The sequence below is a fragment of the Podarcis raffonei genome, chromosome 18 (genome assembly GCF_027172205.1).
Source record: "Podarcis raffonei isolate rPodRaf1 chromosome 18, rPodRaf1.pri, whole genome shotgun sequence".
In the NCBI taxonomy this organism is placed as follows: domain Eukaryota; kingdom Metazoa; phylum Chordata; class Lepidosauria; order Squamata; family Lacertidae; genus Podarcis; species Podarcis raffonei.
The window spans coordinates 6,793,671-6,812,279 of NC_070619.1; the positions used below are offsets into that span (position 1 = coordinate 6,793,671).

Sequence of the window (18,609 nt, forward strand, 5' to 3'; positions counted from 1 at the left end):
TATTCCCCTCCCTTCCCCTCGGATTCCTCTCCTCCGCTCTCTATTTGCTCTCTCCCCTGTGCTTCTGCTCCTGAGCCTCTGACAGTATGTAACCCGAGGTACCACTGTAAAGCACTGTCAGGATTTCTTTTATCTCCAGGCTCCATCTGCGTTGTTGAAGTGACTTAAGCAACACTTCTAACCCCAAACTCTGTTCTCCCGTAGATGAAAGTCCCGACCTCCCTGAGTTTGCTTCCTGGTCACTTCTGCATGTTGTCTGAAGCACTCCAGAAGGAAAAGGAACGTCGATCCAAAGCTGACATGAGAGTCGACCAGCCGCTTCCAGAGTGAGTGGACTGTAAACCCCTGGAGACAATTGTTGTTGTTTAGTCGTTTAGTCTTGTCCGCCTCTTTGTGACCCCCTGGACCAGAGCACGCCAGGCACTCCTGTCTTCCACTGCCTCCCGCAGTTTGGTCAAACTCATGCTGGTAGCTTCGAGAACACTGTCCCACCATCTCGCCCTCTGTCGTCCCCTTCTCCTTGTGCCCTCCATCTTTCCCAGCATCAGGGTCTTTTCCAGGGAGTCTTCTCTTCTCATGAGGTGGCCAAAGTCTTGGAGCCTCAGCTTCAGGATCTGTCCTTCCAGTGAGCACTCAGGGCTGATTTCCTTCAGAATGGAGAGGTTTGATCTTCTTGCAGTCCATGGGACTCTCAAGAGTCTCCTCCAGCACCAGAATTCAAAAGCATCCATTCTTCGGCGATCAGCCTTCTTTATGGTCCAGCTCTTCCATACATCACTACTGGGAAAACCATAGCTTTAACTATACGGACCTTTGTCGGCAAGGTGATGTCTCTGCTTTTTAAGATGCTGTCCAGGTTTGTCATTGCTTTTCTCCCAAGAAGCAGGCGTCTTTTAATTTCGTGGCTGCTGTCACCATCTGCAATGATCATGGAGCCCAAGAAAGTAAAATCTCTCACTGCCTCCATTTCTCCCCCTTCTATTTGCCAGGAGGTGATTTGCCTGGAGGCAAAGATGTGTTTATTTTTGCCAAGGGAAATAATATGCACTTGGTGTTACTGGTGACTTTTAAACTTGGTAGGGCTACAATTTTCCACCCTGCAGTTTTCCTTTTACAGTGGACTCTCGGGTTACGCTACCTTCGGGTAATGTAACTTTTGGGTTGTGAATGCGGCAAAACCGGAAATGTATGCACGCCGCGCACATGGGCAGAAGTGCTCAATTGGGCCGGTTACCAAGATTTCAGATTACGACCGGGCCTCCAGAACGGATCCCGTTCATAACTGGGAAAGTGTGCCTCGACATGTGTTGGAAGTGCAACAGCAGGGATCATTCAGTTTGCAACTTAAGGGTTAATTCTGCTAGTGCCACAGTCTGTTGGCCAAGAGGGGGACTGGTGGAGCTGTTGCTTAGCAACCAGGAAGAATGGCATGATGCTTGCTGAGGTTGCACTTGCTCTGATTTGGACTCCACCAAGCAGGGCAAAGGGATGCGGGTGGCGCTGTGGGTTAAACCACAGAGCCTAGGTCTTGCCAATCAGAAGGTTGGCGGTTCGAATCCCCGCAACGGGGTGAGCTCCCGTTGCTCGGTCCCTGCTCCTGACAACCTAGCAGTTCGAAAGCACGTCAAAGTGCAAGTAGAGAAATAGGTACCGCTCCGGCGGGAAGGTAAACGGCGTTTCCGTGCACTGCTCTGGTTCGCCAGAAGCGGCTTAGTCCTGCTGGCCACATGACCTGGAAGCTGTACGCCGGCTCCCTCGGCCAATAAAGCGAGATGAACGCTGCAACCCCAGAGTCGGTCACAACTGGACTTAATGGTCAGGGTTCCCTTTACCTTTTTAAACAGGGAAAACTTTTTTTAAAAGTCCCACCAACACTCCTTGCAATGGAGTAGAAGATTATTCACACACAGTGCAGGGCTGTTTAAGACGGGAAAGCTGTCTGGGCCAAGGCTGTCGTTTTGCAAAAGATCTCTGCTTTATTTATTTCCACCCCAGCTGTTTCTTCAGAGTCTCCAGGACGGAGGCTGAAGTCCTTCTGGAGAAGAACGAAAGCTGTGGGAATATGTTGCTGCGGCCAGGAGGAGATGGCAAGAGTGTCTCTGTGACCACCCGGCTGAAAGCGAACGGGTGAGTTTGGCAAGGCAAATCCATTGCAGAAAATTCCTTTTCCTCTTTTAGTCCACCATCACCTCCCTTGTCATCCGACAGTCCAGCCATCTCCCTTGCTGGCCTCCAGCTTCTAAAGCGTTAAAAGGTTTTATTTTCATTGTTGTTCACTTTAAAAAAAATTAATTACATTATTATTTATTTGTTTCAACAACTTGCATATCGCATCATTGCAGTCATCTCCAAGTGGAGATCCAATGCAAACAAGACTTAAAAAATGCATTTAAACTATAAAATCAGAACTCAATTTTTAGACAGCCTGTCGACAATACAAAGTCTTCAGTAAGCACTGGAAGTTCATCTGAAAGGAAAGACCACAATATTGGGCCCACAATATTATAATGACGACGACGACGACGATTTTATTGCAGTGGTACCTCTGTTTTCGAACGTAATCTGTTCCAGAAGACGGTTCGACTTCCAAAATGTTTGAAAACAGAGGCACAAAGGGCGCTCTCCAGTTTCAGTGGTGAAAATGATAATAATAAAAAACTCAGCGGAAGTCGTTTGGCTTCCGAAAAGCATTCGAAAACAAAACGCAATTACTCCCGGGTTTTTGGTGTTTAAAACCAAAACATTCAGCTTCTGAGATGCTCAAAAACTGAGATACCTCTGTATTTGTATACCTCCCATCTGAGCGGGCTGTGTGTCTAAGCCATGGGGGACCACTAGGAATAATTGTGATATACTCAATCCCCACCCCCAGTTCCTTATTGTCTGCTTTTTCGCTGCCCCCCCCCCCGCATGAGGCACTGGAGAATTGAGCTGGCAGAATTAAGAGGGGCTGCAAGAACTGATAGAAGCATTAGCTGGCTTCACGGTTTTTCTCACACTGTGATTTTTGTATAGCACACACACACACACACACACACCATGATTTGTGTTACATTGCTAGGTCAAAAATTATGAAACAGAAATCATATGGACTTCAAACTGGTTTTGGATGATATATCGATATATTGCCTTTCCCTAATGTCCTTCATATGAACTGATGGTGATTTTGTTGGGGAAAACATCCAAGACGCAAGTTTAAAATTGAACACAGCCAAACACGCAACAAAGAAAAGCGTTGAAATATAGGCTGCAAAACTTTAAAATGTGCCCTTTCCAGCGAGCTCCATAAATATTCTCTTTAAGAGCTTCTTCCAAAGTTTTCTGCCTCCCCTAGAACAGAAGCAGACCACAAGTTTGTAAGTTATAAAAAGGTTTACTTACCAATGCTCCAAAGGTCAGTGTCATGTGCTTTTCCATGCAGCAGTTAGAAAAAGATGCACAGGCAGAAAAAAAGTTATTGGTTACAAAATGGTGAAAGCTAAACTATGGTGTATAGGGAAAAGCTAGTTTGGGGCTCCATTCTTTTCTGAAACAGAAGAGGCTTGTTAAAGCCATGCGGTTAGAGGGAGCAATTCAGAGAATGAAAGCTTGGTTGCCTCTTTCCTCCCAAGGCAAGGGAAAATGACATAGGCAAAGCCTGTCAGGACAGCTTACTCTATGGCATTAACTCTTCATGCATTAATAATAATAATAATAATAATAATAATAATAATAATAATAATAATAATTTATTATTTGTACCCCGCCCATCTGGCTGGGTTTCCCCAGCCACTCTGAGCGGCTTCCAACAAAGATGAAAGATACACTAAAATGTCACATATTAAAAACTTCCCTGAACAGGGCTGCCTTCAGATGTCTTCTGAATGTCAGGTAGATGTTTATCGCTTTGACATCTGATGGGAGGGCGTTCCACTGTGCGGGCGCCACTACCGAGAAGGCCCTCTGCCTGGTTCCCTGTAACTTGGCCTCTCGCAGTGAGGGAACCGCCAGAAGGCCCTCGGAGCTGGACCTCAGTGTCCGGGCAGAAGGATGGGGGTGGAGACGCTCCTTCAGATATACTGGACCGAGGCCGTTTAGGGCTTTAAAGGTCAGCACCAACACTTTGAATTGTGCTCGGAAACGTACTGGGAGCCAATGTAGGTCTTTCAAGACCGGTGTTATATGGTCTCGGCGGCCGCTCCCAGTCACCAGTCTAGCTGTCGCGTTCTGGATTAGTTGTAGTTTCCGGGTCACCTTCAAAGGTAGCCCCACGTAGAGCGCATTGCAGTAGTCCAAGTGAGAGATAACCAGAGCATGCACCACTCTGGCGTGACAGTCTGCGGGCAGGGAGGGTCTCAGCCTACGTACCAGGTGGAGCTGGTAGACAGCTGCCCTGGACACAGATTTGACTTATTAGACTGAAGCATGCTGGTTATATAAGGCGGGTTTAGCCTACAAATTTTACAAAATCTCTTTTTATTTCTTTTATTCCCCCCATTCTTTTGCTTTTGTTTTCTTCCTTGTTAAATGTGCGAATAAAAAACCCTTTAAAAAACAAACACCTCGATTCTTACAAAAAGACATTGCTGAATTTCCCCCTTTTCCCTGTATCCGATGCAGGATCGTGTCTATAAAGCACTATAAAATCAACCTGACCGATGGAGAATACATCATTGATGTGGAAGAGCCGGTGAGTTGTGCTGGGGCCGTCATTCAACTAGGTGGCAGGGCAAATGTTTTGTAAGGACAAGGTTCCAGATTACTGTATTTTTTGCTCTATAAGACTCACTTTTCCCCTCCTAAAAAGTAAGGGGAAATGTGTGTGCGTCTTATGGAGCGAATGCAGGCTGCGCAGCTATCCCAGAAGCCAGAACAGCAAGAGGGATTGCTGCTTTCGCTGCGCAGCGATCCCTCTTGCTGTTCTGGCTTCTGAGATTCAGAATATTTTTTTTCTTGTTTTCCTCCTCCAAAAACTAGGTGCGTCTTGTGGTCTGGTGCGTCTTATAGAGTGAAAAATACGGTAAATCCTACATATCGTGAGTTGAAAGAACTGGTTAGCAGATGGCGGGCCAAGACCTTTCTTCGCCTGAGACCCCAGAGAGCAACTGGTCCCTCTAAAAAGAATACAGACACAAGAGTCTTTCCTTAAAAGTAACAAGAAGTTTACTCACATTTCAGTTCACGATTTGATCCCTGAAAGACAGGCTTTACTTACAGTAGTAGTTGCATAACAATCTGTGAGTTCATCTCACATGGAGATTAAACTCATGTGGTGTTGGCTGAGAGCCAGCAGACAGCAAGATTAGGGACACAGGATCAGGCCCAAATGTCTGTGTGGACAAGGGGACACCAGGTATCAAGGCGAGCAAGCAAGAACAGGCAGGCTCATGAAATGGAACAATTTGTAATAATAACAATAACAATAACAATAACAACAACAACAACAACAACAACAACAACAACAACAACAACAATAATAATAATTTATTATTTATACCCTGCCCATCTGGCTGGGCTTCCCCAGCCACTCTGGGCGGCTTCCAAAAAAAATATTAAAATACTGTAATACATCAAACATTAAAAGCTTCCCTAAACAGGGCTGCCTTCAGATGTCTTCTAAAAGTCTGGTAGTTGTTGTTCTCTTTGACATCTGGTGGGAGGGCGTTCCACAGGGCAGGTGAACTACCGAGAAGGCCCTCTGCCTGGTTCCCTGTAACTTGGCTTGTCGCAGGGAGGGAACTGCCAGAAGGCCCTTGGAGCTGGACCTCAGTGTCCGGGCAGAACGATGGGAGTGGAGACGCTCCTTCAGGTATACTGGACCGAGGCCGTTTAGGGCTTTAAAGGTCAGCACCAACACTTTGAATTGTGCTCGGAAACGTACTGGGGGCCAGTGTAGGTCTTTCAGGACCAGTGTTATGTGGTCTCGGTGGCCGCTCCCAGTCACCAGTCTAGCTGCCTCATTCTGGATTAGTTGTAGTTTCTGGGTCACCTTCAAAGGTAGCCCCACGTAGAGCGCATTGCAGTAGTCCAAGCGGGAGATAACTAGAGCGTGCACCACTCTGGCGAGACAGTCTGCAGACAGTGAGGGTCTCAGCCTGTGTACCAAGTGGAGCTGATAGACAGCCGCCCTGGACACAGATTTGACCTGCTCCTCCATGGACAGCTGTGAGTCCAGAATGACTCCCAGGCTGCACACCTGGTCCTTCAGGGGCACAGTTACCACATTCAGGACCAGGGAGTCCCCCACACCTGCCCGCCTCCTGTCCCCCCAAAACAGTACTTCTGTCTTGTCAGGATTCAGCCTCAATCTGTTAGTTTTGTTTCTCTCCATTTCTCATTTTCCCCATCTTAAAGTTCAGTTCCCCATATTTCTGGAGCAATTTGCATATTTGCTTATAAAAAAGAATAATCTGGAAAACGAGCGAGGTCCCAGCTAAAGAAGAATGGCAGCTTAAAATGATGGGATATGCGCAGCTTGCGGAACTAACATACAGAATAAGAGAACAAGAAGAACATAAGTTTAGAGAAGATCGGAAAACGTTTGTTGAATATACGTGGGGAAATTGTGCACATCTGAAAAACGTTGGCAGCATTCAGATAAATTAAACAGTGTAAATATGTTTTGATGGATGCAATGGTGGCATACTGAATGGTTTAGTTTTTGTAAAATATGCAGGGATTTATGATATGCAAAATGAACCAGAGAAGAAGAAGGGAAGTTGCTGATATTTTAAGGATGTTTAAATGGATATTCTAAATTGTAAAACAGAAAATTTAATACAAATCATAGGAAAAAAATTAATAAGAATGAATACTCCAAACAAATAAAAAACCATACATACTTCACAAAAATTCTTCAGGTTTTTGATTGGAACCCCTGAACACATTTTTGTACGCCATTTGGAGTAATGTACACATATACAGTGGTACCTCAGGTTACATACGCTTCAGGTTGCATACGCTTCAGGTTACAGACTCCACTAACCCAGAAATAGTGCTTCAGGTTAAGAACCTTGCTTCAGGATGAGAACAGAAATCGCACGGCAGCGGCAGCAGGAGCCCCATTAGCTAAAGTGGTGCTTCAGCTTAAGAACAGTTTCAGGTTAAGAACGGACCTCCGGAACGAATTAAGTACTTAACCCGAAGTACCACTGTAGATATTCAAACAGATCCAGATATCTGTGGAAATAATTTGCATGATCTTAGGGAAAATATATATATTTATGAAAAGGTTTGCTTAGGGGAAACTGCGTGCAAAAACGTTGCATATTAGATAAATTTGCTGGCGAGTTTATCTTGAGGACTTTTTAAAAAGCAATTCACAGACTGATGTGGAAATGCAGAGAGTTGAATTTAAGACAGAAAAAACGAGAAATGCAGAGAGTTGAATTTAAGACAGAAAAAACGAGAAACCGAGAGAAACAAAAACGGACAGATTCACACACACCGATTCCCCTGCAGGGCCATTCTTGGGGTTACTGCAATGCTGAAAGCAGAGAGTTTCCAACTCTTTGCCAAGACCTGGTAAATGTTAGTGAATGGTTTTCCCTTCTTTCTCTTTCCTCAGTATCGCTGCTCATCGCTTGCCAAGGTGGTGGAATTTTTTGTAAACAGCAGCAAACGCATCCTGGTGCCCCTATCTCTCGACGAGAGCTACTCCATGACTCTAGGTAGGTTCGTGGCTCAAGCCCTTCTCTACGTTGTCGGAACGCATTAGAAATTTTCCCACAGGAATCAAAGGAAAACGTTGACTTGTTATGTGAACCCTCGCCTAAGGAGAGATACCGGAGAAGGCAACATTCTCAGGTAGCAGGACCTGCACGTACTTTGCTTCGCTGCCCGGTATTTAACGTAATCTATGTTGCCATTGGTGGCACTGAGGGTTAAACCACAGAGCCTAGGACTTGCCGATCAGAAGGTCGGTGGTTTGAATCCCCGCCACAGGGTGAGCTCCCGTTGCTCGGTCCCTGCTCCTGCCAACCTAGCAGTTCGAAAGCACGTCAAAGTGCAAGTAGATAAATAGGTCCCGCTCCGGCGGGAAGGTAAACAGCGTTTCCGTGCGCTGCTCTGGTTCGCCAGAAGCGACTTAGTCCTGCTGGCCACATGACCCGGAAGCTGTACGCCGGCTCCCTCGGCCAATAAAGCGAGATGAGCGCTGCAACCCCAGAGTCGGCCATGACTGGACCTAATGGTCAGGGGTCCCTTTACCTTTTTATGTTGCCATTGGTTTTACATAGCTCAACGTAACTTGCAAATTTAAACAGTCAAATGTGTAATTATTTCTGCGCTTCCATGCAAAGGAAATTGTGCCCTAAAAATCATCATCTTCTTCATCATCTTCTTCTTTATCTTCATCTTCATCTTCTTCATCATCATCATCTTCATAATCTCCTTCTCCTTCTTCTATCCCTCATAGCCAAGTGAGATTGTCTTCCATAAACAAGGTCTTAACTGTGAGTCCGTAACTGTGGAGGCAAATTCTGGATCCACACGTCCTTCCACAGTGGGGTCATAGGTTTCCGGGCGGGAGTTGATCACGGTGTGGATTTGCCAAGTGCGCCTTCCTCTTAGCACGTTTCTCCCTTTTGACCTGAGTTTCAGTGTCTCCAAAGCCCATGACACCTTTGGTAAAGGCTGTTCTCCAACTGGAGCGCTCACAGGCCAGTGTTCCCCAGTTGTTGGTGTTTATACTACATTTTTTAAGATTGCCTTGAGAGAATCTTTGAACCTCTTTTGTTGACCACCAGCATTACGCTTTCCATTTTTAAGTTTGGAATAGAGTAGCTGCTTTGGAAGATGATAATCAGGCATCCGAACAACATGTCCAGTCCAACGAAGTTGATGTTGAAGAATCATCGCTTCAACACTGGTGATCTTTGCTTTTTCCAGTACACTGGCATTAGTTTGCCTGTCTTCCCAAGTGATGTGTAAAAATTTTCTATGGCAACAGCAGCAGAGGAGAACAACTGGTCTTTCGCTGGGTTTGTTTCCATTGCAGACATGGGACAAATACACAGACTTAGTGAGTGCTTCTACTTTTGTTTCTGTGTTTGGCAAGATCTGTAACTGCAGTTTCTTCTCGTTTTGCAGAGATCATGGAGACGGATAAGGAAAGTGGAGAAAGTGCCCTGGTGGCCCCGCGCTTGCCCGGTATCCTGCCACGACCCCCAAGAGGTGTGACAGTTCACTTGCACTAATCCTGAGGCTAAACTCGTGCTAACCTCCCTGTTCCTCTTCCCTGGGGGACAGGAATTTGGGATGCCACACCCAACCTTCCTATGGTCTTTATAGGGACACGGGTGGCACTGTGGTCTAAACCACTGAACCTCCTGGGCTTGCCGATCAGAAGGTCGGCAGTTCGAATCCCTGCGACGGAGTGAGCTCCCGTTGCTCCAGCCCAGCTCCTGCCAACCTAGCAGTTTGAAAGCGCACCAGTGCAAGTAGATAAATAGGTACCACTCTGGCGGGAAGGTAAACGGCGTTTCCGTGCTCTCTGTCTTCCATCACGGTGTCCTGTTGCACCAGAAGCGGTTTGGTCCTGCTGGCTACATGACCCAGAAAGCTGTCTGTGGACAAATGCCGGCTCCCTCGGCCTGAAAGTGAGATGAGCACCGCAACCCCATAGTTGCCTTTGACTGGACCTAACCATCCAGGGGTCCTTTACGTTTACCTTTACCGATGGTCTTTAGCATCTGGTCCTATGTCTGGAGGCCAAGGAAAGTGGAAGACGGCTGTGTCTCTGGGTAGCTCTCTGCTCCACAAATTTGTAAAATTCTTTTTTTTAAAGGAGGAGTCCATCATTGCCCCCCCCCCAGTGGAAGTTCCTGTCACGGGAGTGTGCTGGTCAGTAAGGTAAAGGTAAAGGGATCCCTGACCATTAGGTCCAGTCGTGACCAACTCTGGGGTTGCGGCGCTCATCTCGCTTTATTGGCCAAGCGAGCCGGCGTACAGCTTCCGGGTCATGTGGCCAGCATGACTAAGCTGCTTCTGGCGAACCAGAGCAGCGCACGGAAACGCCGTTTACCTTCCCACCGGAGCGGTACCTATTTATCTACTTGCACTTTGACATGCTTTCGAACTGCTAGGTTGTCAGGAGCAGGGACCGAGCAATGGGAGCTCACCTCGTCACAGGGATTCGAACCGCCGACCTTCTGATCAGCAAGTCCTAGGCTCTGCGGTTTAACCCACAGCGCCACCCACGTCCCTTTTGTGCTGGTCAGTAATCACACAGTTAACTCCATCTTTGAACTCTTTATTCGCAAAAACACGGCCTCCATGGACTTGGCTGAGCATCAGATCTAAAGAGCAGAGGAGCTTTTCCTCCGTGAAAATCAGTTGCCAAAACTGAAAGCCCTGCCTCTTCTCAGGGGCTTTTCCCAAGCAGTCGGAAACGGCACCTGAGACTTTCAATCTCAGCAACTGATTTTCGTTGCTGACCTCTCCCCCGCTCTCTTCATGCCTCTACTGGTTCTGGGAGACCTAACAGGGGAGCTTTATTCAGCAGAACAGGCTCTGAGCCTTCTTCTTCTTGATGGTTCCCCAGCCATTCCTCCAACCATTCCTCTGCATCCAAACAGTCCCTGACAGTTCCATACGTTGATGAAGTTCTTTATTTTCTTCATCCTAGTAAAGGAAAAGGGTAAAGGGACCCCTGACCATTAGGTCCAGTCAGTTTAAAAAGTCACTTCCGGGTTTGTGGCGTTTGGGAGCCAAAACGTTCGAGAACTAAGCTGTTCAAAAACCAAGGTACGCTTGTAAAGGTAAAGGGACCCCTGACCATTAGGTCCAGTCGTGGCCGACTCTGGGGTTGTGGTGCTCATCTCTCTGTATAGGCTGAGGGAGCCTGCGTACAGCTTCCAGGTCATGTGGCCAGCATGACTAAGCCGCTTCTGGCGAACCAGAGCAGCGCACGGAAACAGCGTTTACCTTCCCTATTTATCTACTTGCACTTTGACGTGCTTTCGAACTGCTAGGTTGGCAGGAGCAGGGACCGAGCAACGGGAGCTCATCCCGTCGTGGGGATTCAAACCGCCTTCCTTCTGATCGGCGAGCCCTAGGCTCTGTGGTTTAACCCACAGCGCCACCCGCGTCCCTTCTCCATCCTAGCATGTCTAAATTGCGACTGTCTGTCCACACAGCAGGTGCACCCGGAGAAGGAAAGAGTTCCCAGTCTCCGAAATGCTTGCGTCCCCCTCCTGCATTCCAACCCCCAATTCCTGCACGGACTTCCAAGCCTGAGCATGTCTATGAGGCCGAAGATGTCCCAGACCAGACGTACGTGAACGACGAAGGTAATTCTTTGTCGACGGGTCTTTAGATAGGATCTGAACAGGCTTTGTGGTTATTTTATGGGCCTCCGTGTTGCTCTCACAACAAGCCTGCAAGAGAGACCAGGAGAGTCGGGAACTGAAATATGTACAGCCAGTGGGAAATGAAGAAGGGGGAAAAATAATAATGCTAAAATGCTAAAATGTTTTAAGTATTGAAATGGAATTAGGAAATGAGCAGAGAGGAAGGGAGGCATCACGGAAGCAGGGCGGTAAGTCAACCCTTAAATTGTTATAAATTTGATGTTAATTGGCTAAAATTTCCAAAATGCAATAAAAATTAATTGCACCCCCCAGAATGCGAGAGTCACTGACCCAGACTCAACCAGCGAGGTTTGTGACTGCATAAAGGCTTGAATGTCAAAGTCCTGTGCTCTAACCACTACGTTGCACTGCCTTGTAGCTGCTTCCTTGCAATATTTTGTTGTTGTTGTTGTTGTTTAGTCATTTAGTTGTGTCCGACTCTTTGTGACCCCCTGGACCAGAGCATGCCAGGCACTTCTGTCTTCCACTGCCTCCCGCAGTTTGGTCAAACTCATGCTGGTAGCTTCGAGAACGCTATCCAACCATCTCGTCCTCTGTCTTCCCCTTCTCCTTGTGCCCTCCATCTTTCCCAACATCAGGGTCTTCTCCAGGGAGTCTTCTCTTCTCCTGAGGTGGCCAAAGTCTTGGAGCCTCAGCTTCAGGATCTGTCCTTCCAGTGAGCACTCAGGGCTGATTTCCTTAAGAATGGATACGTTTGATCTTCTTGCAGTCCATGGGACTCTCAAGAGTCTCCTCCAGCACCAGAATTCAAAAGCATCCATTCTCCGGTGATCAGCCTTCTTGATGGTCCAGCTCTCACTTCCATACATCACTACAGGGAAAACCATAGCTTGAACTATACAGACCTTTGTTGGCAAGGTGATGTCTCTGCTTTTTAAGATGCTGTCTAGGTTTGTCATTCGTTTTCTCCCAAGAAGCAGGCGTCTTTTAATTTCGTGACTGCTGTCACCATCTGCAGTGATCATGGAGCCCAAGAAAGTAAAATCTCTCACTGCCTCCATTTCTAAAACAGCGATGCAAAACCTGGCAGCCTGGACTCTTAACTCCCATTAGCCCCAGCCGATGGTCAGGTGGTTTATTGTGGTGTAGTGGTTAGACTGTTGGACTAGGACTTGGGAGACGTGAGTTCGAATCCCTCTGCTTGGCCATAGAATCATGGAATTTTAGACCTGGGTCATCTAGTATAAGCCCTGGCTACTGTGAGAGGCAGGAAGCTGAACTAAATGGGCTCCCTTTGAAATAATCCAGGCAGGCTATTCTTGTCTTCTTAAGCCACTTCTTTTGGATTTTATCTCTCTTTCCCCTTTTCCCAGATGTTGCTGAGATGAGACAGACCAAGCCATTCAAAGGTAAAAAACATACTTTGTGGCACTTTTAGGAATAAAGGTGTCCAGGGCAGCAGAGCCAGTGTGGTGTAGTGGTTAAGAGCGGTGGACTCGTAATCTGGTGAACCGGGTTCGCTTCCCCGCTCCTCCACCTGCAGCTGCTGGGTGACCTTGGGCCAGTCACCCTCTCTGAAGTCTCTCAGCCCCACTCACCTCACAGAGGGTTTGTTGTGGGGGAGGAAGGGAAAGGAGATTGTTAGCCGCTTTGAGACTCCTTCGGGTAGTGATAAAGCGGGATATCAAATCCAAACTCCTCCTCCTGTTTACCAGCTCCACCTGGTACGCAGGCTGAGACCCTCCCTGTCCGCAGACTGCCTGGCCAGAGTGGTGCATGCTCTGGTTATCTCCCGCTTGGACTACTGCAATGCGCTCTACGTGGGGCTACCTTGGAAGGTGACCCGGAAACTACAACTAATCCAGAATGCGGCAGCTAGACTGGGGACTGGGAGCCACCGCCGAGACTACATAACACTGGTCCTGAAAGACCTACATTGGCTCCCAGTATGTTTCCGAGCACAATTCAAAGTATGGGTGCTGACCTTGAAAGCCCTAAATGGCCTCGGTCCAGTATACCTGAAGGAGCGTCTCCACCCCCATCGTTCTGCCCGGACGCTGAGGTCCAGCGCCGAGGGCCTTCTGGCGGTTCCCTCACTGTGAGAAGCCAAGTTCCAGGTAACCAGGCAGAGGGCCTTCTCGGTGGTGGCGCCCGCCCTGTGGAACGCCGTCCCTTCAGATGTCAAGGGAATAAACAACTGTCTGACTTTTAGAAGACATCTGAAAGCAGCCCTGTATAGGGAAGTTTATAACGTTTGGTGTTTTATCGTGTTTTTAATATTCTGTTGGGAGCCGCCCAGAATGGCTGGGGCATGCACCGGTATGTATGTATAAATAAATTGTGCCCTCCGCTTGGGTTGTAGACAGAAGGAGTCTGTCAGCCTCTAGTGCTAAGGTTGTTTTTCCCCTGTCCCCTTTGTTATTTCCCACCTCACAGAGTTTAAAGCTGTCCCTGTATTCCCGACTCCCGGCAAATCCCCCTGTGGACCCAGCCCAAGGAAAACCGGACAGGCCCTCCCCTCTCGCCTAGCAATGTCATTACCTAGAAGTTTTTCCACCGGTGAGTCTTGTGCATTTATCCGTCTGCTTAGTGCAAGGTTTTCAGCAGGGGCAATTAGAATAAGATCTATTATTTGATTATTGCTATAACCCCCCCCCCAAATGTATTTTCTATAGTTAAGTTTTAACCTCTGTCTTCAGTACATTTTACAGTCGTACCTTGGAAGTCGAACGGAATCCATTCCAGAAGTCCGTTCAACTTCCAAAACATTCGGAAACCAAGGTGCGGCTTCTGATTGGCTGCAGGAAGCTCCTGCAGCCAATCGGAAGCCGCGTCGGACTTTCGGCTTCTGCAAGTTGTTCGCAAACTAGAACACTCAGTTCCGGGTTTTGATCGTTTGGGAGCCAATTTGTTCGAGAGCCAAGGCGTTCGAGATTTACTTGACTGATGCAAGTAAAGAATATTCTGTTCGACTCTAGTGCCAAACTTTGCGGCCATTGCCTTGCAGTGGTTAATTCAGAGTCACTGTGCCTCTGTTCCTGATGTGAAATCCATCAATCAATCTTTATTACGGTTCAGAGACCCAACAAATCGTTACAAAGCAATGCACAATTCAGACAGCCTACCTCCAGGTTGGGGACGCGGGTGGTGCTGTGGGTTAAACCACAGAGCCTAGGGCTTGCCGATCAGAAGGTCGGAGGTTTGAATCCCTGTGATGGGGTGAGCTCCCGTTGCTCGGTCCCTGCTCCTGCCAACCTAGCAGTTCGAAAGCACGTCAAGGTGCAAGTAGATAAATAGGTGGGAAGGTAAACGGCGTTTCCGTGCGCTGCTCTGGTTCGCCAGAAGCGGCTTAGTCCTGCTGGCCACATGACCTGGAAGCTGTACGCCGGCTCCCTCGGCCAGTAAAGCGAGATGAGCGCCGCAACCCCAGAGTCGGCCACGACTGGACCTAATGGTCAGGGGTCCCTTTACCTTTACCTCCAGGTTAAACAAGCATTTTGTTCAGACTTAAAGCTAGGGATCATTGGTTCTTGCAACCACCGATAAAAACTTCGCCACTGCTAATGTTCTAGCGTTTGTCCGGTCTTCCAATAGGAATCTGACATAGTGAGCCGATGTGAAATCAGTAAGCAAGGAACGCCAGGGGGATAGTAAACGCTCATCCTACTCAGAGTAGACCCATGGAAATTAATGAGCATGACTGACTTAGGCACAGTAATCGCAATGGGTTTGCTCTTTGGGTTAAAAATTGAGGGGGCTACTTTGTTGAACGACAGCGCCCCTGTTTCTAAAAATCACCGTTGAATTCTGAAATTCCACCAAACTCACGTGAAATTTCGCATGAGCTCCCTGCCATGTTTCCCCTAAGCCCCAGAGCTCTGCTGCGCATACACACAGAGAGAGAAACACAAACACTGTTAACAGAAAAATCCGAGGGCTCCCTTGGACAAAAAACAAAGACACCAACCAGGATTACTTGGAGCAAAACAGCAGCCTGTAGGCTTGGCCTTTATTGATCTGTTGCAACAGGGTGCTCCCCTCACTTGCAGGAGAGAGGAGGGACCCAGAAAAATGGCGTGCAAGGGCTTATAAAGACTTTTGAAATTGCCACCCTGTAGATCAAGACCACCCCCAGAAACATCATACATACATCACAGAAGGGGTGTAACCTAAGACCACCCCTCAGATACATCACACCTACGTCACAGAAAAGGCGGTCTAAAACAGAAATTTGAATGTTGTTTTTCTCCTGTTGTTGTTTATCTCCTGTCTGGCAGGTTACTTGATTGGATTTCCTGGGTAGCCTGGCCAGTCTTTTGTAGTGATAAATACTTAGTTCCTGGGCCAGGTCACAGGCTCACACCCTATTCATATCTTAAATGTTTCCTTGAGAGAGGATTTGTGAGGAAAGAGACAATGGGGAGGTTTCCCATTTTGACCTTGTAGAGAAAACATTTGCTCAGTTTAGGAGTCAAAATGGTTCCAGGTCGGTCTTCCTGTGCTGATCTATGTACGTGCTTGGTTGGTACACTTATGAACATCACCATATATCTAAGACCATAAAATTCCTATCACACACACACAATGCTTATGTTTTCCTGGTTAGGGATGACCGAGGAGCTGGAACGCAAACTTCAGGAACGGAGGGCGACGCTTCAGGAAGACTGAGCAGTCTGCACCTCTCGCCAACGGGCCAAGCAAAGGATAGGGCGGCCGGTGATCCACTCTGGAAGGCTGCCGGCCAGAGATTTCATGGTTTTTCTGCACAAGTCTTCCTCTGCTCCGTGTCACAGCGTGATCTCCTTCCCAGAACTGTCCTCTTGCTTCAATAGAGGCGGCTGTTTTACCCATCGCCGGGAACCAAGTTGAAAATATCCACCTCCCTGCCACCCAGCGCTGCTTGAAAAAGGGCGAAGGGTACTCTTAAGAGGCTAAAAACTTGCACGTCTTCCAGCTCTCCCTGAGCTGTTTCAATGCTCCCGTCGGAATTGCAAAGAGAGGGCCGGCTTTCTGAAAGGGCGATTGCAAAGGATAGACTAAGCCAGTTTGTTGGCGGCTGCGAAGGGGAGCATGTTATAGGAGGAGCTAGGAGCCATTTCTCTGCCCACATTCCTTTTGTGCAACCGGGCAGGGAGTCACCTGCCACAGGTAGGCAGAGGTAAACAAGAACGCAGCAATGAACGGATGGAAATTTTACCTTTTTGCGGTCGTCTCCCCCCCCACACACACATTCAACTCACTGGAGGTACTCTAAATAATATAAATGGGCGATTTCTTGCAGCATAAGGTGCCTTGTTGTTGTTTAGTCGTTTAGTCGTGTCTGACTCTTTGTGACCCCCTGGACCAGAGCACGCCAGGCACTCCTTTCTTCCACTGCCTCCTGCAGTTGGGTCAAACTCATAGCTTCGAGAACACTGTCCCACCATATCGTCCTCTGTCGTCCCCTTCTCCTTGTGCCCTCCATCTTTCCCAACATCAGGGTCTCTTCCAGGGGGTCTTCTCTTCTCATGAGGTGGCCAAAGTCTTGGAGCCTCAGCTTCAGGATCTGTCCTTCCAGTGAGCACTCAGGGCTGATTTCCTTCAGAATGGAGGGGTTTGATCTTCTTGCAGTCCATGGGACTCTCAAGAGTCTCCTCCAGCACCAGAATTCAAAAGCATCCATTCTTTGGCGATCAGCCTTCTTTATGGTCCAGCTCTCACTTCCATACATCACTACAGTGGTACCTCGGGTTACAGACACTTCAGGTTACAGACTCCGCTAACCCAGAAATATTACCTCGGGTTAAGAACTTTGCTTCAGGATGAGAACAGAAATCGCAGCTGCAGGAGGCCCCATTAGCTAAAGTGGTGCTTCAGGTTAAGAACAGTTTCAGGTTAAGAACGGACCTCCAGAATGAATTAAGTTCTTAACCCGAGGTACGACTGCACTGGGAAAACCATAGCTTTAATTATACGGACCTTTGTGGGCAAGGTGCTTACTCAGAAGTAAACCCTCAGCGTGCAAAAGGAAGCAAGGCTGACTTCTGTGTGGCTGTGCTCGGGACGGCAGCCTCCATTTCTCTCCAACGGTAAATGAAAAGACTCTGGCCTGGGGGGTGGCGGGGAGAAGCGCGGTGGTTTACGCAGGGAAGTCGTCGCTTGATGTCGCCACCGCTTTAACAGGGAGGAGCTGGAGTTCTTGCCTCCTGTTCAAAAGGACCAAACGCTGCCATCAAATGGCTTAAATGATTTCATTTTTGGAAACTGGACTGGTATCACAAAGCCGACACCAAATAAAGATATCTGATATCCCTTTTTTTTAAAAAAAGAAAAATATTTTTTGTCTCTTTGATATGTTTCTATACACACGTGTTCAGTTTGGTTGCTTGTTGCGTCTAATGTTTCACTTTCCCCGCAGGGAGCTCATACGTAGTTATCCTCGCAGCAATTCCAGCGAGGCAGGCAAGACCAAGAGGCAGTGGCTGGCTGCAAGGCTGCCCATCAAGCTTCATGGCTGAGCAGGAATTCGAACCCAGACCTCCCAGATCCTAGTCCAGGGGTCAGAAAACTTTTTCAGCAGGGGGCTGGTCCACTGTCCCTCAGACCTTGTGGGGGGCCGGACTAGATAGATAATTTATTACGGTCAGAGACCAGCTTATAAAACACACTTGGGGGTACAATCCCAGAAGGAAAACAAACATTTAAAACAATGTGCAACAATAAATTTAAAATTTATAAATGCAATAAGCGTATAGACACTTAAAACTTTAAGATAAACTACCGCAGATAGATGACCCATGGAACCGAGTTTGGGGATTTTCTTAACGAACTAGTTTGGGTCGGGGGATGGTCTGCGTCTACACAGAATCTGGCAACCATCTGGGTCGTCTTATGATCTTTGCCTAACAGACATTTTTGCTTTTCTGGGAGGTCAGCAAGCCTCACCAGCAGGGGATCAATGGTCTCATTCCGTGCCTCTTCATAAAAGGGACATCTAAAGAACAAGTGCCCTGGGCTTCCTATCTCCCCCAATGAAGAGGCGCAAAGTCTCTGAGCATATGGGACTTTTTTAAAGGATCCTTCCAGGACCGGCGAGGGCAGAGCCCAGCTTCTGGAGGGGGGCTGGACTATATAGAAAGAAGATTCCACCTAAACATTAGGAAGAACTTCCTGACAGTAAGAGCTGTTCGACAGTGGAATTTGCTGCCAAGGAGTGTGGTGGAGTCTCCTTCTTTGGAGGTCTTTAAGCAGAGGCTTGACAACCATATGTCAGGAGTGCTCTGATGGTGTTTCCTGCTTGGCAGGGGGTTGGACTCGATGGCCCTTGTGGTCTCTTCCA

General features: G+C 47.8%; 1 protein-coding gene and 1 long non-coding RNA gene across 3 annotated transcripts in view; both read left to right on the forward strand.

The window, feature by feature from the left end:
• Positions 1 to 16,087, forward strand: part of STAP2 (signal transducing adaptor family member 2) — a 28,173-nt gene extending 12,086 nt beyond the window's left edge. The window contains exons 5-13 of one of the 2 annotated variants that reach the window (XM_053372749.1): positions 205 to 326; positions 1,996 to 2,127; positions 4,600 to 4,669; positions 7,547 to 7,649; positions 9,070 to 9,153; positions 11,118 to 11,270; positions 12,665 to 12,700; positions 13,728 to 13,850; positions 15,898 to 16,087. In XM_053372749.1, coding sequence (XP_053228724.1) covers positions 205 to 326; positions 1,996 to 2,127; positions 4,600 to 4,669; positions 7,547 to 7,649; positions 9,070 to 9,153; positions 11,118 to 11,270; positions 12,665 to 12,700; positions 13,728 to 13,850; positions 15,898 to 15,959 — 885 coding nt within the window. In that variant the 3' untranslated portion in view covers positions 15,960 to 16,087. The remainder of the gene's footprint in view (positions 1 to 204; positions 327 to 1,995; positions 2,128 to 4,599; positions 4,670 to 7,546; positions 7,650 to 9,069; positions 9,154 to 11,117; positions 11,271 to 12,664; positions 12,701 to 13,727; positions 13,851 to 15,897) is intronic. The other variant, XM_053372750.1, reaches the window with a different exon arrangement.
• Positions 1 to 17,604, forward strand: part of LOC128405798 (uncharacterized) — a 227,796-nt gene extending 210,192 nt beyond the window's left edge. The window contains exon 2 of the long non-coding RNA XR_008328357.1: positions 17,165 to 17,604. This is a non-coding gene — a long non-coding RNA (uncharacterized LOC128405798). The remainder of the gene's footprint in view (positions 1 to 17,164) is intronic.
• Positions 17,605 to 18,609: the final 1,005 nt, after the last annotated feature.